The sequence below is a fragment of the Carcharhinus amblyrhynchos genome, chromosome 22 (genome assembly GCF_965287045.1).
Source record: "Carcharhinus amblyrhynchos chromosome 22, sCarAmb.v2.hapA, whole genome shotgun sequence".
Lineage (NCBI taxonomy): Eukaryota > Metazoa > Chordata > Chondrichthyes > Carcharhiniformes > Carcharhinidae > Carcharhinus > Carcharhinus amblyrhynchos.
The window spans coordinates 32633047-32655551 of record NC_137345.1 but is presented as its reverse complement, the minus strand read 5'-3'; the positions used below and the strand labels follow the sequence as shown (position 1 = coordinate 32655551).

General features: G+C 42.3%; 1 protein-coding gene across 2 annotated transcripts in view; it reads right to left on the bottom strand.

Moving 5' to 3' along the window:
- LOC145357045 (neuron navigator 1-like) overlaps window positions 1-22505 on the bottom strand; it is a 698546-nt gene that overhangs the window by 210099 nt on the left and 465942 nt on the right. For both annotated transcript variants that reach the window (XM_080210100.1, XM_080210101.1), the window contains one exon: window positions 2253-2391. In XM_080210100.1, the coding sequence (XP_080066226.1) occupies window positions 2253-2391 (139 nt within the window). The remainder of the gene's footprint in view (window positions 1-2252; window positions 2392-22505) is intronic.

The window sequence follows — 22505 nt, the reverse complement described above, 5'->3', positions numbered from 1 at the left end:
GTGACTCAAGTCAAGTGCCAAGCCATCTAATTAAATAACTGATGCAGCAGTAGTTTAGAACAGGCTGCTTTAGTAGCAGCTATTAATGCTGCATGTCTGCACATATTCAGTTTCCTTGACTTTCTTTGTGACAATTTATGTAACTAATTTCATTCAAGGCACTTCAAATCAATGTTCAAATGAAAGCCCTTTATTGTGGCCTGCCTTAGGGTCAAAAATGAACAGCTGACTCACCACACAATCAGACAGTGTAGTGGGTGCAGATTTGAAACCCAATCACTGCTCCCACTGCTACAACAGCATTATTTAACTTTGGAAATGAGGGATATATTCCCTTTGTTTGTCTTGCTATATCTGCACAGGAATTTTTAAATTTGTTGCAGCCAATCAATTTTATATCTAACATTAACACTTGCAGAATTAGTTGGACCGTTTCATTTCAAGCCCTGAAAAAGAAAGCAACCAGTTCATATTTACAACACCTATCAGATTTAGAAATAAGGTTTCATTTTTATAAAAGTCAACATTTTTAGAGCAAAACTCTACACTGGGGTATGCCAATTATGGGTTTCCATCCTATTTCCTTTAATTACTTGGATGCATCCCATAAATTATTTAAATGCTTCATAAATTGGAATCTGGAACTACAAATGAACCACAATATATATATACACAACAACAGATGTCTGAACTTGTGTTACACTCTATCAGAATTTTTAGGCATGTGTTTCATACAATGCAGTCTCTATATGTCACTTTCCCCCTCAGCTCTTTAATATAAGGATAGTACTGAATGTAATTTGGTTATTTCATACATCTACAAAATTAAATGTTAAACAGCTGGAATTTAAATTGTGCAATTGACAGAAATCCTCACTCTCACAAAAGTTACTATGCCTGTGTTGCACCTTCTTAAAACTGACTACATGTTTGAATTAGTTCATAAGTACTTACAATTTAAATCAAGTATTTTCTGTTGCATCGTTTTAAAAGTTAAAGCAAAGCTTTTTTCACCCCCTGCCCCCACTCCAACAGCTATCATACAGATAATAGTAGTATTCATTTAATCGTTACTGTCTCTGCTCCCTGCAATTTTCCCGCTTTAAAAGAAAAAAAATTACACATTTGCTTCTCTGTTTCTTGGATTTTTTTCTTCCTGCCTAGTTAAACTGCTCTTTCCAGCATTGTTACACGTGGCTGCAAAAAGTCACAACTTAGCAGAAGCTTAATGTCCAAACTCACCATTGAGAGACTAAGATCAGGAAACAAAGTCCTTTCCAGACTTACATATTTCTCCCATTGCTATTTACAGCTTGCTCATTCATCCTCCGTAAACACAGGTAATGGCGGTTTATCTCAGGAGACAAACTTCTTTCAACTCCAAGTTGGAATCGTCATTTGGGTATACAAATGCATTAATATGTTAAAGAAAGCACCACGCATAACTACAGCATCTGGCAAATGTCTTTAGAATAGATTCCTGATTGCAGATGAGCAGTTGCAAGCAAATATAATCAGTACTATATATGTGTCTTTCGAAAGTTAACATTAACACAGCTGTACTACTGTTCGAATTTCTCTCCACTTTTTGTTATAATGCACCCGATTAGAAGTGGCTATTTGGCTGCTTTCCACCTAGCACATTATGAGGGAGCTTATGACGCCTGTACAAGACTATATAACTTCAGCCCCTTTGCTCTAGTTTCCTATTTGCATGCAACATCAATCATGCCCCTTTGCCACTGTCCTGTTGTGCGCCAAAAACAAACACACTTCTTGGCTTGTGCCCAAGTAGTACGTTGGAACAAAAGGGGATTGTATAAAACAACAGTAATATAATACTTGACAAAAATCTGCGCAAATAAAGGTGTGAGAGCTTGTTAAAAAGCTTGGGAAACGCAGTTCTTTGTTTTGTATACAAATGATATAGAGAAATGCCACATTGTCACAAAAAAAATGAGAATATGAGATGGGGAAACATGCGAAAAGACAAGGTCCTTTTTTGTAGGTGGAACTACATTGTTACCGTATTTTAAATAGGGCTGTTGGATAATACAATTGGAAAAAAGCAGCATTGGGCTTTTGGTAAAGGTAAAGAAAAGAGCAGCAGCAACAGTTGCATTCTTGAAAATAACAATACCAATCAAGACAATGACAATACAGAAATAATGCTGCTCTCGACTGTCCAGAGGAGATTTTTTTTTAAAAAACTGCCCTGTAAGCAGGTTATTATAGCAGCAATTTCTTCTTACCGCTATCCCAGAATTTCTTCTGGAAGCAACTGGAGTGGTTGGATAGGAATTGAGGGACGAACTGGCATTTAAATCTTCAGAGCTAAGGTTGTCGGAGGTGTCACTGAGGCCGCTGCTGACAGAACTACTTTCATCCCAACTGCAAGAAACAAAAAAAAGCGTTGAAAAGTATAAGTAGTTACACTTGAACAGCAATGGATACTAGCCTTTACAATATAAGATTTGCAGAAAATCCGTCAATGAGTTACCCTAATTGAATGTTTTACTTCAATTGTCAAACATTTTATATTCATTGCTCTAGAGATGATTAGGATGCACACTGATGAGAGGAGTTTTTTGGTCCATTCAGCTCACCTTTCCACAGAAACCTACAATTCTTACAGCTGGACTAGATAATTCATTCTCAATATGATGTAGTATGAGTAACCGAGATCAAGAGGGTTCTTCAACCTTCAATAAGCTAAATGCAGTTAATAATGTCTGCAGAGTCAATGATTCTCATCCATTACATGAAACTCTTATCCTTTTGCCCTCCATTGGCATTGCACTCGTTAAAATCATAGGAGCCCTACAGTGCAGAAGAGGCCATTTGGCCCACTGAGTTTGCACCGACTCTCTGATAAAGCAACTTTCCCAGGCCCCTTCTCCTGTCCTATCCTTGTAAACCCACATTTACTATAGTTAATCCATCTCATCTAGTTGTGCATTAATTCTGAACAGTATCAATTCATTATCTTTAATTATACTATTCCATCCATGCAACAATCCATATGCGAAGGACGCAAAAGGCAAAAGCAAGTAAAACATGTCTGGCGAAAGTCTGCCAGCTCCCGCTGGCAGGTTCAATGGCTGGTGTGTTTGTGGCGTGTGTGTGTGATGGCATTTGTGTGGCGGTGTGTAGAGGGGGCATGTAGAGGGGGCATGTGGGTGGCATGTTGGGTGGGTGAGTGGGGAGGGCATGTGGGGGTACGACGTGTGGGTGCGGCAGGTACAGGTGTTTCTGCGTGATTAGACGGGAGGCTCAGGAATCTCAGTTTCCCACTGGCCTCAGCGACAGGAAGTACTCCATGCTACTACACCACCATGGTGCTTAGTCTCAAAATGGGCGAATTCTCTGCTTAAAGTCTGTGCTTAAATAATAGGCCACTATTTCTTAAGGTCCAACTTGGGACTCAATTCTCCTTCCCAATTTTATCACTGGCTTTTGACATAAACACCATGATATTAGTGTTTGTCATATGTTTACAGAATTACATCTTGCCATTTGACTTTCCTAGTTCTACTCACATTAGGATAGATATTGCTTTCATTAATTATTAGCACAAATAAGGAGTATTAACATTAACTTTTCACTATTTTAATGTCCATTGATTTTAAATGGATTAAATAAATGGATTCTGAATACAAAATCTCAATGTCATCAGTGTAAAGATGTTCTATGACCAGGGCCACTCAACAAACTCAAAATTGTGAGATGCGGATGAAGCTGCTCAATGTTCCCAGCTTTTTCTGCTTTGTCCCGAAAGCTTGTGGCTTTTGCTACAAATAAACCTGTTTGGACTTTAAGCTGGTGTTGTGGGATTTCTTTCTGTTTTATTTCAGTTTCTAGGACCCTTAGTACATTACAATGAGATGTTATGCAAAAGCAATTTATAAATGCTTACATTAAAATAGCAAAAGGGAGAATGTTTGCTATGAGCATGTAAAGTGCTTACATGATAACACACAGTGGCACTACTGCCCCACACTGCCAGGGACCTGGGTTCAATTTCAGCCTTGGTTGACTGTCTGTGTAGAGCTTGCACGTATTCCCCACGTGCCTGGGTTTCATCTGAGTGCTCTGGTTTCTTTTCACAGTCCAAAGATGTGTGGTTTAGGTTAACTGGCCTTGTGAAATTGCACCTTAATGTCGGGGGATTAGCAGGGTAAACATGTGGGGTTGTTGATGGGATTGCTGTTGGTGCAGGCTAGATGGGCCAAATGCCGTTCTTCTGCACTGTAGGGATTCTACATTTCTAATAGTTTGTGGAATTATATTTGCCATAGTATAATATGATCATTCGTAAAAGTAATGAATCAGATACAGTAAGAGATAATGTTATTTTGCAACACAGCAAGCAAATTAACTGAGATGATGTCCCGAAGCCTCAGAAACTGGCAGACATAAAAGTCCATATTTTATGATAATTGTAATGGCAGCAGGCAATGACACTGCTTGGAAATTCAAAGTTAAAATATAGCAGTGAGCCTTCTGATTGAGGATTTGTCTAATGCATCCATCAGCCAAATGATGCTGCACGCTGACAGGCTTTCATTGCTGTGTAACACATGATGCATTTTTGACCTGGGCAGGATTAGTAGATAAGAAAGGAGGTCACTCAGGCAAGAGAACTGAACTGTGTACTTGCATACCTTCTCACACATAGCTGAAAAGGATGACAGGTCGCTAGGTGAAATATACCTGGCAAGCTTGCAGTGATGTGCCAGAGTTGGGAGGGATGGGGAGAACTGCCAACAACTTATGCACATGATAAATGGAGAACTGAGAGCCGTGAAGTGCAACCTGGATATTATGAAAAACTCAAATCGTCTCAGCAGGGAAACTTTTCAAAAACTGTAAAAGGATAGAAGGATGAAAGTGACCAGGTTCTGGAGGAGAATGGCACATTAGGTACAGGGAAGACAGGTTTCAAAATTAGGCTTTACATTGCAATTTTATTGATTTTCCTAAGCAGGGAATAGGTACAAATCCATAAAAAGTGAAGGCTTATGTTACAAAAAAAAATAAAATGGTCATGTATTAGACAGATGGTGGCAAGGACTGCTGCCTCACAGCAGAGGGAGCCCGGGTTCAATTCCGACCTTAAGTGACTGTCTTGCTGAATTTGCACGTTCTCCCCATGTTTGTGTGGGTTTCCTCTGGGCACTCCATTTCCTCCCATAGTCCAAAAATGTGCAAGTTTTGGCCATGCTAAATTATCCCTTAGTGTCAGGGGATTAGCAGCATAACTACGTGGAGTTATAGGGATAAGGCCTGGGTGGGATTATTGTCAGTGCAGGCTCGATGAGCTGAATGGTTCTTTCCGCATTGTAGGGATTCTATGATTGGCATATGACTCTCAATGTATGAGTCAAGGAGACTAGCTAGGGTAAATGCATGGGGTTATGCAGATAGGGCTTGGGTGGGATTGTGGTCGGTATAGACTCGATGGGTTGAATGGCCTCCTTCTGCACTGTAGGATTCTATGGAGTAGGTCTCCTTCTGCACTGTAGGATTCTATGGAGTAGGTCTATGATAGCTGGAGGTAGGCTAAAGTCAATTTTGTATACAGCAGATTAATACCAGATATCTGCAATGGCAAAAACAATCCATGCCTGCATATTCGTACTCAGACTTAAATATATTTATATCCACATCTCAGGGCAAGACGGAAGCACAGTATTTAGCATTGCTGCCTCACAGCACCATAGACCCAGTTCAACTCCAGCCTTGGTTGACGGTCAATGTGGTGTTTGCACGTTCTCTGCATGGGTTTCTTCTGGGTGCTCCCGTTTCCTGCCACACTCCAAAGATGTGCAGGTTAGGCAGATTGGCCATGCTAAATTGCCCCATAGTATCGGGGGCTGGGGGGGGTGTGTGGTTGTTAGCAACAGAAACTTATGGGGTTGCAGAGATAGGGCTTAGGTGGAATCGTTGTTGGTGCTAGCTCGATGGACTGAATGGCTTCCTTTTGCACTGTAGAGATTCTATGATTTTATACATGCTATTGGAATTCTATACAATGTATCATTATAAATAATTACAATGGGCAGTGGACAATGCAAGTTTCATAATTCACACAAAATTACAACTTAAAATATTAAAGCAGAGAATTCATTAAATGGTGAAACAGTTGCAGAATAAAGCAAACATAGTGAAGCAATTTTATTTGCGCCCAATATCAATATCTTACAGCCATACAAAGACCAACACAAATCAAGCAATTTTAACTCCTATAATAACCTTTAAAATAATTCAAATGTTGGAAGTAAATGCCTACTAATATCTTGAATTACATTACAATCGATTGTGGATATTGTTACTTTCTGGTCATCATTGGATTTTATGGCAATTGATATCTTACCTTTAGGCAAATTTTCAAGGTGAACTACTCCAAGGTAGAAGGAAAGCTTATTTTATAATCAAAGTCATTTGTGTCATCAATCCTTCCTTCCTTTAAGACATATCTTCCAGATTTTTATCCAGGCTTATTGCTCAATTTTATACGGAAATTTGATTGTCAAATGTACATACATAGATTAGGCCTCATTTACAGATATCAATACCCACCATATCTGTCTAGTTTTATTTTATAAGTCATTGTAGAGATCATATCATTTAGAATTGAAAGGGATAGTTTATTTTGACTGCCCTTTTTCTAGTTGATCTCACCTACCAAAAAGGTATGTCAGAAACGTAGGCACATTAAATTTAAAATTTGGAAAATCATTTGCAATACATCTCCAGTTTTTCATGAGGTTTCTCACTGGAAGTACAAATTTTAAAGAAAAACTAATTGCTTTTCTAGAGCTTCATCAACCTCTAACTTGTGGAATTCAATTCCAAAATAAGTTTTGTTTTATTTGTTGCTATTTCATGCAGAATATTTAAATTTTATGGGCGGAATTTTCTCAGAAAAATTCTAAGTGTTGAACGGGCAACAAAATGAGAGGTTTCCTTATCCGTTTTTCTAATGTGGTAAGTTATGTGAGTTTAAGGCACTCAATGCAATAAAGAGGTCATAAACTGACTCCTGCCAGTAAGGAGGGTGGAGCCTATTCACACCAGGAAGCCAGCTGCAGACTGATAGGAGTGCTATTGCGCACGTGCCCTGATCTTCCACTATAGTGTGCACAAGCCAGCCACCTGACCCACCTCCATACCTCCAGATGGGCGGCCCTCTAATTGCCGGTTTCCAGATCGCCATCTGCAATCCCTGATTGCAAGCCCCAATTCCCAATCAGTGGCCCCAACTCCCAATTGTTGGCCCCACCAGCCACCAGTCCCCGATGCAGACATCACCGCATTCCCCCCACCACCCCCTCTGCTTCTGCCTCATCAGACCGCACCCTGTCAGGACCCACCCCCTTGGCACTCTTGTGCCAGAGTGCCGCACACCTACGAAGCACCTTCTGACTCTGGTCCCAATGGCGAGGTCATTACATCTGGTCCCTGTTGGAGGGGACCATCTGTGACCCTCCGCTCCCACCGGCAAGGCCAGAAAAGTAAGTGAATCTGGACTATTACGTCCTGAGCTCACTAATTACATCAAAATTAGCCTATGCATATTTTGCCGGCAGACTGAAACTGGCAATATCAGGAGAGGCAAGAAATCAGGCGCAAGCACTATTTTTCACTTCTCACTCATGTTTCCCACTCTGCTACACTATTTGATTAGTGCAGTGGGGCAGAAAAATCCTATCCAAGATATTTTGATACTTTTGTCGCGCAAAATTCATATGTAATGTTTGTGTAAGACCTCTTGAAAGTTTTCTAATGTTTAAAATGTTCATGTAGAAATTTAGAATTTTAGAATTTAGAAATAATAACAGCAATGCTACATATCTCCGTCCCACAGTGTACTTCTGATCATTTTCAGAGGTAAAACAAAATAAAATAAATTCTCTTAATTGAGTTTTATAGATATTTGAAATAAAGTAGAGTGCAAAGTAAACACAGGCAAGGTATTGAAAGCCACATAACTGTACACCATACTGGCCCAGCTTCTGCTGCTACAATGATAGAGAGATAAATGCCTTTTAAAGTAATTAAAGTCGACAACATGTGGGGAAGCTGACATTTCCTTGCAAATCACCACAGTTGCACAAAAAGGAGCAATAATGGCAGCACACTCTCAACCTCCCGTGAGTTTCATGAAATTCTTCACTTGCACGTTAATTGCCAATTAGGTTTTCCACAGAAAGTTGGGACTAAACAGGCTAAGTGCTTTTTTCCAATGAGGGGATTCATATTTCTGTAATGCCAGTCGATCTTTCTGACTCAGAGAGGAACTGCAGAGTCACACTGCAAATGGTAATGAAGTGATTCTTAAAAATTGAAGTTTAATTTTTTTTTAAGTTTTATGTAGTAGTGTCACACGTAGGGTAACATAACACTGCAATGAAGTTACTGTGAAAATCCCCTAGTTGCCACACTCCGGGGCCTATTCGTGAACACTGAGGGAGAATTTTAATGTGGCCAATGCACTTAATCAACATGTCTTTTGGACTGTGGGAGGAAACCGGAGCACCCGGAGGAAAGCCACGCAGACACAGGGCGAATGTGCAGACTCTGCACTGAAAGTGATCCAAGCTAGGAATCAAACCCGGGTCCCTACACCATGAAGCAGCAGTATTCACCACTGTGCCAATTAGAAGCTAACGTGTTCAGTTTACTTTTCTTAATCCAATTTTTCTTTATCTCTTCATCCTTTTTTCCATATCTGATCTGTGTCCAATTCACCCCATTTCCTTTCATTTGTTTCTTTGTCAATCCCTGAATCACATTGGATCGCGTGTAACTGTTCATCCAGCTATCGGCCAAAATTCCACCCTCACCTGGGGAGGAACTTTACTGAACTGAAAGGTAAGAGCAAAAGTTTTTCAAGGCTATGGGATTCTCTGTATGGTTTGTCCAGTTAAGAATGGCTTCTTTTTAAGATATTTCTGCCTAATTTAACTAATTGTGCTATGCTTTAATCTCACTTAAACTAACTTGGCCACATATTAAAACTCAGCCAGTTTTAACTTAGAAACTTGGCCACATTTGAAAATGCAGTGTTAAGCAGAAATGATTCTTGTCATAAACAAGTTCCATGGTCACAGATGTAAATTGTTTTACGAAAGTTACAGACATCATTTGTACTGTTTGTATCTTGTAATTTCATAAGATCAGAAGCTATAATGCTTTGAATAGCTACTTGTTTTCAGTTCAGCTTTTTGGATCAAGTCCATTTTCTCCCTCTCTCTTTTAAATTAATATCTTTCACTTTCTGTAAAAACTAAATTCTAAAGAATGCTTACTAAAGACGTTTCTACTTTGCTCCAGTTGTACCTACATCTATTCTAAAGGAATGAATGGGTCCTACAGGGGCACACTGCAAGATCCCCGCTCCAGAGGGCTCTGGGCTATTAACTCTGGACGAGACCAGTTGCCTCACTGGTGGGAAGCTATTACTTTAATGACCCACCTAAATTATGTGCAAATAAATGTTCTAATAAGCGAATAAAACCTATTATGGCATCACTTTATATTACAAAAATCCTTGTTATCATTACAGTACACTAGTTTATGTTCTTTTAGGAAGTGTTTAGTACTGTATTAAAAATAGTTTCCTGTCATTAATTTTGAGCGTTTGTTTCAGTATTCTAAACGAAAACCATATATTGAGAGCTCCTTTAGTTTTCAATTTTAAAAATCTTTAAGCAGAAAATAAAAATGTGTATATTGTAAAACAAGTAGGTTTACTAGCAACATTATACTAGGTAACAGTGCAACCAAAAGCATTTATTATATGGTAAGTATTACATCATGTGATATGTCAGGTCTTACTTGAAGTTGAAGTGACTATTTTAGATGCAATTATCGGGAAGCTAACAAGCAACAGGGCACACAATGACCTAGTGGTATTATCGCTAGACTATTCATCCAGAAACTCAACTGATGTTCTGGGGACCTGAGTTCGAATCCTACCACACCTCTGCACCGTGGCGAAAAACTGCAGCAGGCGACGGTGCAGAGGGACCTCGGGGTCCTTGTGCATGAGTCGCAAAAACCCAGCTTGCAGGTGCAGCAGGTGGTCAGGAAGACAAATGGGATGCTGGCCTTCATAGCGAGGGGGATTGAATATAAAAGTAGGGAGGTCTTGCTGCGGCTGTATAGGGCATTGGTGAGGCCGCAGCTGGAGTACTGTGTGCAGTTTTGGTCGCCGTACTTACGCAAGGATATTTTGGCCTTGGAGGGAGTGCAGAGGAGGTTTACTAGGCTGATACCAGAGTTGAGGGGGTTGAGCTATGAAGAGAGGCTGAATAAACTAGGCTTGTACTCGTTAGAGTTTAGAAGAATGAGGGGAGATCTCATTGAGACATATAAGATGATGAATGGGATGGATAGGATAGAGGTGGAGAGACTCTTCCCGCTCAGAAAGGACAGTAGGACTAGGGGGCACAGCCTCAAGATAAAAGGGGGGGCGGTTTAGAACGGAGTTGAGGAGGAACTTCTTCACTCAAAGGGTGGTGAATCTCTGGAATTCTCTGCCCGTTGAGGTGGTGGAGGCTGCCTCGCTAAATATTTTTAAAACGTGGGTTGATGGGTTTTTGATAAGCGAGGGGATTAAGGGTTATGGGGAGAGGGCGGGAATGTGGAACTGAGACACGACAGATCAGCCATGATCTTATTGAATGGCGGGGCAAGCTTGAAGGGCTAGATGGCCTACTCCTGCTCCTATTTCTTATGTTCTTATGTTCACACAGATGGTGGAATTTGAAATCAATAAAAACTGTGTCAAAAAGAATCTCTTGATGACCGTGAAACAACTGTTGATTGTCAGAAAAATCCATCTGGTTCACTAATGTCCTTTAGGGAAGGAAATCTGTTGCCCTTACCTGTTCTGGCCTACATGTGACTCCGGAGCCACAGCAATGTGGTTGACTCTCAACTGCCCTTGGGCGTCTAGAATGAACAATAAATGCTGGTCAGCCTGCGAATTATTTTTAAAAAATGAGGGAGAAGAGAATAGATGATGATTTAAGACTCCAGTGGATAAACCCCAGAAGATGAGTTGCAGAGTCTCCAAAAGATGAGCTGGGGAGCAACCATCCAGTGCTTTTCTCACCAGGCCCAGAGATCTGGGCAAGAAATATGAAGCTCCAGAAAGTAAAAACAAGCAGAGTGGCAATTCAATGCTGCTTGCCACTCTACAGAAATTCTGAGCCAATGTATAAAGAGTCCTTTGAACATCCTGGGACCTTTTTAACTTTCTCTTGCCAGCTTTTAATGTCAGAGAAGATTTGATCTTTCAAACTGCTCCCTCCTGCCAATATAAATGAACTACTGGGATCCAATGATGCTGCAGTCAACAGTATAATTCAGAGAGTGTACCACACTCCAAATACTAGTCTGAAATTGGTGACTGGTAATTACAGTTGACCTCCCTGAGCTAACAATATCCCTGTAAACCATTCAAGCTCTTCATTTACTTTTTAGGGCATGGGTCAGCCCCCAGTCCCCAACCCTCACTCTTTGCAATGCCCCTCCCTCCACACCTCAGCTGTGACCTGGTGTTACAAATCTGCAAGCTGGAGGAACAGTCAAAACATTTAAATCCGTTTCCGCCTTCACATTTAACATGGCCTCCAAGCAACCTATACCTCCTGGTTCACCGGTAGCTCCTAGCCCTGTCACTTTCCTGAAAATATAGGGGTCAATGTGTCATCGGTCAGTGGCAGAAACATTAAAATAATGTACATCAACGTGTAGGTACAATGCATTCATTTCAATAAGATCTAATTTGCAAAGTGATTGACTAAAATAAAATAACTAAAGTTAGGAAAACTTGTTTTAAAGTAAGTTCTAACATTATATTTACTTTTTCATTTTTCACAGGATGTGGGAGTTGCTGAACTTAGTCTCTGGCAAGGTCAGCAGGGTGGCAACTAGTTAACCAAACTGCCACCCTAACTACCCTCCCATTTCAGGGGGCATTTGAGAGGCAACTATATTGCTGTGTGTCTGGAGTCACATGTAGGCCAGACCAAGCAAGGACGGCAGATTACCTTCCCTGAAGGACATTCGTGAACCAAATGGGTTTTTACAACAATGATTTAATGATCATCATTAGACTTTTAATTCCAGATTTTCAGTGAATTCAAATTTCACCGTCTGCCGTGGCGGGATTCGAATCTGGTGTCCCCAGAGCATTATCATTAATTCTACTGTGCCACTGCCTCCCCTTTGCTGTTCTACATTGCATCACTTGCTCTCTGCTGAAATTATATTGCAAGAGGTGGAATTACAGCAGCATTTGCCCTTAACCACAGACTCACCTCTGAAAGAAAATGCAGAATGGGCCTGCAGCATTGACATGACAGCTGTACATTGAATGGTACATATAGTTTTACAGGACATCTGATAATGATGCCCATTTTTATATGTCTCTCATTTGAGAAAATCTGTCAAAATCCTTTCCAGTTCAATATCGGAGTAGGTCAGATAGCCCCAGAGGAAAATAGCATTCAGCATTTTTTTTAAATGAGTACTTAATTGCACTCGAATGATTTCCATTAAATTTGTTCAAGTGTATTCCAGACTTTCTAGTAATTGCCTCTATTTCAAGGGTGAACTGGAATAAATTGTTAGTAGTTCAGGTTGATCTATTGCTTGCCAATGAAACTGATTATGTGACTAATTAGTGGAAAGATATAATAACAGGTTGATTCACATGTGACGTGAAATATTTATTTGTTGGGATAAAATTGCTTTGTTTGGTAATGCAAGTGCGAGGTGTGTGTTAAGTGCTCAGCATTATGCAGGAATGTCAATGATGTAGTCATTATCTTGTGCTCATGTACAGAACATTGCTTTTGAGACAACTAACATCTGACACAGCAGAGGATTTGAGACAAATGCATAACGTAGCAAGGAAACAATGGGAAATGCAGACTGGCCTGGTGGAAAACTGTTCATGTGCCACGTTCACTCCAACTGGGCGCCTAAGGGAAATGCTACCACTGATGTCAAGCATGGGTTATGTTTTTGTGCTGCAGCAGCTCTGCTCAGAAAACAGAAAAGTGAAGAATAATTTTACACAATTCTTGAAAGAGAAATCTTCCTGGGAAGATAAAAGTCAAGTCAAAATACACACAATTGTTCATGCGCAAATCAGCTACCAAGTTCAGAGAAAGGAAAGATTTAGCTTCCACCAGGAACACTGGGCTCAAGATCTCCTTGCAGCCTTGGTTCAAGTGTTGTGAAAATAGTTGAATTCCAGAGGTGAGGTGAAAGTGACTGCCTTGACATCAAGGTTTTATTTAATTGTGTGTGTGGCATCAAGGAGCCCAATCAAAACTGAAGTATTTGGGAATCAGTGGGGCACTCTTCAGTGGCTGGAGGCTCAAAGAGCACAAAGGAAATTAGTTGTGGTTGTTGGAGACCAATCACCCCAGCCACAGTACACCCAAAGATTACATCAAATATGCATGATAACAGGCCATTTGTCCCAATCAGACTATGCTCACATTTAAATCTCACCAAGCATCTTCCCATTTTTCTCAGGAAATTCGGCATGTCTGCTACAACTCTCACCAATCTTTACCATCATAGAAAGCATCCTTTCTGGATATATCACAGCTTGGTATGGCTCCTGCTCTGACAAAGACCATAAAAAACTACAAAATCGCAGACATAGCCCAGCCCATCACGCAAACCAGCCGCCCATTCGCTGACTCTGGCTACACTTCCTGCTGCCTTGGAAAAACAGCCAACATAATCAAGGACACCCGGACATGCTCTCTTCCACCTTCTTCTGTTGGGAAAAAGATACAAAAGTCTGAGACCACATACCAACCAACTCAAGAACCGTTTCTTCCCTGCTGCCATCAGGCTTTTGAATGGACCTACCATATATTGAGCTGATCTTTCTCATCACCTAAGGGCACCTTAGCAGTGCCCACCAAGCAATGCCAAGGGGGAGGGCTAAAGAGGGCGGGCTATATTAACATAGAACATAGAACATAGAACACTACAGCACAAACAGGCCCTTCGGCCCACAAGTTGCGCCGATCACATCACCTACCAACCTACAGACCTATCTATAACCCTCAATCTCATTAAACCCCATATACTCATCCAGAAGTCTTTTAAAAGACCCCAGCGAGTTCGCCTCCACCACCACTGACGGCAGCCGATTCCATTCACTCACCACCCTCTGAGTGAAAAACTTACCCCTAACATCACTTCTGAACCTCCCTCCCCGCACCTTAAATCTGTGTCCTCTCGTAGCGACCATTTCAAACCGGGGAAATAGCCTCTGAGAGTCCACCCTATCTATTCCTCTCAACATTTTGTAAACTTCTATCAGGTCGCCTCTCAACCTTCGTCTCTCCAGGGAAAAGAGTCCCAGCTCCCTCAACCTAACTTCATAAGGCATGCCTCCCAGTCCAGGCAACATCCTTGTAAATCTCCTCTGCACCCTTTCAATAGCTTCTACATCTTTCCTATAGTGAGGCGACCAGAACTGCGCACAATACTCCAAATGAGGCCTGACAAGGGTCTTATAAAGTTCCAGCATTACCTCCCGACTCCTAAACTCAATCCCTCGATTAATGAAGGCCAGTACACCATACGCCTTCTTGACCACCTCCTCCACCTGCGAGGCCGATTTAAGAGTCCTGTGGACCCGGACCCCAAGATCCTTCTGCTCCTCAACACTACTCAGACTTCTGCCCTTGATAGTGTACTCGTTCATCCCGTTGGTTCTGCCAAAATGGACGACTACACATTTATCCGCGTTGAAGTCCATCTGCCACTTCTCCGCCCAGTCCTGCATCCTATCTATGTCCTGCTGCAACTTTTGCCATCCTTCCAGATCATCCACAACACCACCGACCTTTGTGTCATCAGCGAACTTACTTACCCATCCCTCCACTTCCTCATCCAGGTCATTTATGAAAATGACAAACAACAAGGGTCCCAGAACAGATCCTTGAGGCACTCCGCTGGTGACTGACCTCCATTCAGAAAAAGCCCCATCCACAACCACTCTCTGCCTTCTGCAGGCAAGCCAGTTCTGGATCCACAAGGCCAAAGGCCCTTGGATCCCATGCCCTCTCACCTTCTCAAGAAGTCTTGCATGGGGGACCTTATCAAACGCCTTGCTGAAGTCCATGTACACTACGTCCATGGCACTTCCTTCGTCAATGTGTTCAGTCACATTATCGAAGAACTCAACTAGGCTTGTAAGGCACGACCTGCCCTTGACAAATCCATGCTGACTATTCCTGATCATGTCAAACCTCTCCAAATGTTCGTAAATCTTGTCCCTCAGAAGCCTCTCCATCAGCTTACCAACCACTGAGGTCAGACTCACCGGTCGGTAATTTCCCGGGCTATCTCTGTTCCCTTTCTTAAAAATAGGAACTACATCTGCAATCCTCCAATCCTCTGGAACCTCTCCCGTCTCCATTGACGACGCAAAGATCATCGCCAGGGGCTCTGCAATCTCTTCCCTCGCCTCCCACAGTATCCTGGGGTACATCCCATCTGGTCCCGGCGACTTATCTACCTTGATAGAATTCAAAAGTTCTAACACATCCTCCTCCTTAATATTCACGTACTCAATCCTTTCCATCTGCTGCAAATCCATAACAAAATCTCCCAGATCGGCTTCCACCGTGAATACTGAGGCGAAGTACTCGTTAAGCACCTCCGCCATTTCTTCTGGTTCCACACAAACCTTTCCCCCCTCACCTTTTATAGGTCCTATCCCTTCTCTTCTTATCCTTTTACCTTTCACATATTTATAGAAGGCCTTGGGATTCTCCTTAATCTTACCCGCCAAGGTCTTCTCATGACCCCTTCTGGCTCTCCTAATTTCCCTTTTAAGTTCCCTCCTACAGTCCTTATACTCCTCAAGATCTTTAACATCTCCTAATTCCCTGAACCTCTTGTACACCTTCCTTTTCTTCCTGACTAGGTTCAACACATCCTTTGTGCACCACGGTTCCCTCGACCCACCAAAACCCCCTCGTCTCATCGGAACGTTGTCATTCAGAGCTCCAGACACACATTCCTTGAATATCTGCCACCTTCCTTCGGTACCTTTCCCTAAGAACGCCTCCTTCCAGTTTATTTGTCCAAGTAACTTCCTGACTTCTTCGTATCTCCCCTTACCCCAGACAAACACCTTCCTAGCCTGCCTGATCCTATCTCGTTCCAACGCAATTGTGAACAGCAGAGTCTATTGGAGGATTGATGGGTGATTGGGTGGGGGACCTGTTGCCATTCTGCAATAGACTGGTACAATAGGATATGGTGGGATAAGCAAGTTTATCCCAACGAATATTCCGTGTCATATTAGGGAGGAGGGCCATTGGGACTGGCCCTGGGGGTGGGATATCGGGGTTGACCTAGAATTGGGGTGGGGGGAGAGGGGGGTCCATTGGTCAGCAACAGGAGGGAGGGTTGGGAAGTGTCGGGATACCAGCAACCGGGAGGAGTAGGCCAGAGATCAGAGTGGGGGTTCAAGGATAAACAGGAAGCCAGCGATCGGGAGACCGGTGATAAAGGGGCGCATAGTGCGCATATGCCAAGCTTCTCATTGACATTTTGGTGCATGCGCAGTAGTCTGCTCAGCACATAAGAACATAAGAAATAAGAGCAGGAGTAGGCCATCTAGCCCTTCGAGCCTGCCCCGCCATTCAATATGATCATGGCTGATCTGTCGCTGCTCAGTTCCACTTTCCCGCTTTCTCCCCATAACCCTTAATCCCCTCTCTTATCAAAAACCCATCAACCCGCGTCTTAAAAATATTTAGCGAGGCAGCCTCCACCACTTCAACGGGCAGAGAATTCCAGAGATTCACCACCCTTTGAGTGAAGAAGTTCCTCCTCAGCACAATGCTGCCAATCTCTCGGGCAGAATGAGGCCCCATGTTCCTACTTTCCAGCATGGATCTCTACAGCACAAGAGTATTGGAGATTCATTCAGGTAAGTACACCCAAAAAACGGCAGGTTATTCTATCATTTTATTGCCCGTTGAGCACTTAGCTTTTTTGGGATAATCTAAAATGGTGTCCTATACTGATGTTGAATCACAGAATGAGGTCAATTGTAAGTGAAGAAGAAATGGTACAAATCCCAAGTGTGGCCTCATATGGGCACGGTGATGGGTGAGCAATATTATGTGTAAGCCAAACTGAAAAAGGTTAAGTGAAGGTTAAGTGAACAAGCATTCAGACAGCCCTATGGCAAGGTGTAAGGACAAGCAATTATATATGGTGTGCAAAAAACTGAAGGAAGAGGAAACTAAAGACCATCAGTCTCTGGACAAATGACAACTGAAAAGCATCCAAACCAAAATATGCTGCTGCTAAATTGAGGGTGGTGCTGCGTGGCTACAAGGGATATTGTTGTCTGGCGCACTCCACATTACCAGTGATGTGGGTCAGCACTGCGGATGCCTGCAAAGGATCCACAGCCAAGTTTTAGGCCATTTCTGTCATTTGATGTGCCAGGACTATGTGACATGACAGCCCCAGGAATTCTTATGATACATGGCACAGTTTTGCTTCTGCCTCTCTGCTGACCCAGACCACGTGAAGACAGGTTTCCACATTGCCAAGTCCATGAGCTGGGGCTTGCAGTTGGTGGAGGTGTAACTCTTGGTAACCTTTGGCCATACCTTCTTTTGTACAGTGACACGCACAGTGGTTAGCACTGTTGCCTCACTGCGCCAGGGACCCTGGTTCATTTCTCAGCTAGGGTCACTGCCTCTGTGGAGTTTGCAAGTCCTCCCCGTGTCTGCGTGGGTTTCCTCCAGATGCTCCCATAGTCCAAAAGATGCGCTGGTTAGGTGCATTGGCCATGCTAAATTCTCCCTCAGTGTACCTGAACAAGCACCGGAGTGTGGGGATTTTCACAGTAATTTAATTGCAGTGTTAATGTCGGCCTACTTGTGACACAAATAAATAAACTAAAATATAAAGTGTAATATGCAACGATTGGGCTATTGTAGAAGAACTGTTTAGCAGAAGTCAAGCACTCTGATTTAACAGAGATACCATCAGCATCCTGTTGGCATCGCTTCGTTTAGTATGACGAACCTCAACCAGCATTAAAGTGAGATGCACTTTATGTGGAAGCATGGCACAAACAGCCAGTAAGATCACATCCTCAGTATTCCTCATTTCCAAGTTGAGGGAATTCCCACTGGCAAAACCATTTATGAAAGTGGCCGTGCCAAGGCTAAAAAAAGGGAAGGAAGTAGGAAAACAGGCACAAAGGCTAATAAGACCCTGCTGGCAACAGGACAAGAGGACAATGACTTGAAGAAAATACTTGCTTTTAACACGCACTCTTTCAATTGCTCTCAAGCATGAACATTATGCCTCTAGCAACCCTGGAAAATGACTCTGAATGAAACCTTGCCAGAACTGCCTATCTCAATCCTGAGTGAAAAATCAGAGCAGGGGCAGACCAGGTGGAAGCATGGTGCAGCTGCCTATTGTTACAGTCCAGTTGGACCAATCATCCAGCCATGGGAAAGGCAAAGCCTTCTGCTTAAGATTTAATAAATAAAAACTTCAGTGTCATTTTTTTATATGCTAACTTTGTAATAATCCTGAAACGTGGATCAGTGAGAGATCATGCAGACTAATTTTGCACAATTGGCCAACATTCTTTATTGCAGCCCTTTTTTTAAAATAAAAATTAGTGGAAAATCACTTAAAGTAGATCAGAAAAAACTCACACAGAGCATTGCAGAAACTGGGATTAGCCTGAGGAGGAAGAAAAATGACTGAGTAAATCAGTGAGCTTATACTTGGCACAGATAGAAGGGTCAAAGGATGTTCTTTACAAAGTACGTAATGGATTCAATCGTAACACCCAGACAGGATCATAGTATAGCGAGTGGGTGGCCTGTCTAAAAGTGGTTGTCGGGAAGCTTGGTTCATTTTAACAGCTGGGTTTCATCAGCACACTGCTTGCTAATTTCCTGAGTAAAAGGACTGGGAAGTCAGTGGGAATTGGATTTCTGGTTGTCGCAGCTGGATGATAGGAGGCTATCCCTGACTAGTGCCCTGCACGAGACATGTCGTCCAGGAGGGGAATCCCAGTCAGGCTGGGGAAGCCTGGGGCAGGCCTTCAAGAAAGGGTTTTTTTTTATTCCCTTCTTAAATCTAATTTTTTCAGGCCTTTTCTCTTTAGGAGTTAGGCTGGCAGAGATCACTACAATCCTGCTCAGCTCTTCATTTTAAACAGCAGGCTGAGCCCAGAATATGTAATCGGAGTCCAATCTGCATACTTTATGAGGCTTGGGGCTGGTGTATTGGTGTCAGTTGGTCACGCTTACACCCCAGAAGGTTCACATCCCACTCCAAGACTTTGAACACAAAAGCCAAGGCTGCCAGTGGGAGAGGAGATTTGTGGTTGGGGCTGCTCCCAGTGCATCCCCACCCTCCTTTTCTCAATGCCGTCCTCCTTGATCAGATACTGATTGCTTTTGAATCTTTGAATGAATGACTGACCCTGTCCACCTGCAGAGATGGTCAGCAAGAATAGTCAACGGGATTGTTTTTCATGCTTCCCATGCAAGTAACTGCTCCTCCCACCATTGGCTGATTATTAATAATGCCAGGATGAGATCCTTAAATGGGAATTAATTACTCACTTAAGGGCCTTCATTGGCTTTGAGGTGGGGAAGCCGTGCATCATAGATTCCACCTCAGACTTAATCAGGGCAGAGGTGAGAAGAGGGCATGGTTCATATCTGATACCCTCCCACCCAATTAAATGCCTTCTCTACTTCCATACTCGCCTTGGGAGAAGTCATTACATTCTGCCTGCAGAGTTAAACATGATACAGGAGATACGAGTTAGATTTAAATTAAGTACCGAAAGCAAAATAATGATCAAGAAATACAGAGTGAGAAAGATGAAACAGACAGTGAAAAAGTTGAAGAAATTAAACAGCTTCAACACTAATTTTCTTCTGAGGGAATGACATTCCACATTTGTAAAATTTGTAGAATTAACATTTTCATGCCAGAGAGGCTATTCAGCAGAAATTGTCACTTTTCATTCCACTTAAAAGTCAGTTACTGCAGCAGCCCAAACTACTTCAGCCATATTTAGCATAAAACTACAATGTCCCCAGGTTGCATTATCAATGCTGAATCTATGTATGAGAACTGTAACAGGACTCCATGAGAAGGAGCTGGTTACCTTTGACAGCAATTTCTGGATTTAACTACATATTTGTGTAATCCAAAAGGTGCAGTTAGTCTTTTCTCATTATAATGAAGAACGTTGTTGGTCTGGCTTTTATTTTTGTTGCAAAGTGTAGCACATTGCTGATTAGTGGGAGGTGAAGATGAGAGACTTTTTTAGTGTTGTGAAAAGAACAAGGATTCTGAATTGATGAGACGATGATAATGACATTCTGCCAGTACTTTCTCAGAATTATAGAATCCCTACAAGGCAGAATGAGGCCATTCAGCCCATCAAGCCTACACTGACAACAATCCCACCCAGACCCTATCCCCGTAACCGCATGTATTAACCCTGATAATCCCCCTGACACTAAGAGGCAATTTAGCATGGCCAACCAACCTAAGCTGCACATCGTTGGACTGAGAGTAAACTGGAGGAAACCACGCAGTCATAGTGAGAATGTGCAAACTCCACACAGTCAGTAACCCGAGGCTGGCATTGAACCCGGATCTCTGGCATTGAGGCAGCAGTGTTAACCACTGATCCATATGACAGTGCAAATGAGCTTTTGGGTACTCCAAATTGCAGTAGAATGGATGAAAAAAATCTCAGCAGGACCATCAAGACAAGAGGAATTATCATGGAGTATTTTCAGATGCTTTTCAGGTTATAAAGAGATGAATGTGAATAGAGGAATAAAAAACACAGAACATGGTATGGCACAGGGATACAAAAACAAAAATATTTTTAAAAAACCAGAACCGATTTAAACCAAAATGGGGCTAGTGATGGAGAAAAAAAAGTTAGCCACAGTTCTCATATCCATTTGTCAGTTACTGATTTCTACTGCGAAGTAGAAATTTTGATGGTATCAGGCAGGAACTTTCAAAAGTTAATTGGGGGAGTCTGTGGGAAGGCAAAGGGAAGTCTGGTAAGTGGGCCGCTTTCAAAAGTGTGTTAACCAGGGATCAGGTAAACACATTCCTCTTAGAGTGAAGGGCAAGGCTGGCAGAAGTAGGGAACCCTGGATGACTCGTGATATTGAGGCCCTGGCCCGACAGGCATTTAGAGACACAAGGACTGATTAGGGACAGTCAGTATGGCTTTATGAGTGGAAAAACATGTCTCATAAATTTGACTGAATTTTTTGAAGGGGTAACCAAGAAGGTAGATGAGGGCAGTGCAGTTGATGTGTCTACATGGACTTTAGCAAGACCTTTGACAAGCTACCGTTTTGTAGGTTGCTGCATAAGATTAAATCTCACAGATCCAGGGTGAGGTATCTAAACAGATACAAAACTGGCTTCTCGACAGAAACCAGAAGGTGGTTGTCGAGATTTGTTTTTCAAACAGGAGGCCTGTGACCAGATGTGTGCCTCAGGTATCAATGCTGCGTCCACTGTTATTTGTCATTTATATTAATGATTTGGATGAGAATATAGGAGGCATGGTTAGTAAGTTCACAGATGACACTAAGATTGGTGGCATGATGGTCAGTGAAGAAAGTAATCTCCAATTGCAACGGGATCTTGATCACTTGGGCCAGTGGGCTGACAAATGGCAGATGGAGTTTAATTTAGATAAATGCAAGATGATGCATTTTGGTAGATTGAAACAGGGCAGGACTTACTCAGTTAATGGTAGGGCATTAGGCAGAGTTACAGAACAAAGATCTAGGGGGACACATTCAGGGCTCCTTGAAAGTGGAGTTACAGGTGGACAGAGTGGTGAAGAAGGCATTTGGCATGCTTGGTTTTATCGGTCAGAACGTTGAATACAGGAGTTGGGACGTCTTGTTGAAGTTGAACAAGACGTTGGTAAGGCTACGCTTGGAATACTGTGTGCAATTCTGGTCACCCTATTATAGAAAGGATGTTATTAAACTGGAAAGAGTGCAGAAAAGATTTACTAGGATGCTATCAGGACTTGATGGATTGAGTTATAAGGACAAGCTGGATAGACTGGGGCATTTTTCTCTGGAGCATAGGAGGCTGCGGGGTGATCTTATCGAGGTCTATAAAATAATGAGAGGCACAGATCAGCTAGATAATCAATATCTTTCCTCAAAGGTAGAGGAGTCTAAAACTAGAGGGCATAGGTTTAAGGTGAGGAGGGGAGAGATACAAAAGAGGGGCAATTTTTTCACTCAGAGGGTGGCGAGTGTCTGGAATAAGCTGCTGGAGGTAGTAGTAGAGGCGGATACAATTTTGTCTTTTAAAAAGCATTTAGATAGTTACATGGGTACGATGGGTAATAGAGGGATATGGGCCAAATGCAGGCAATT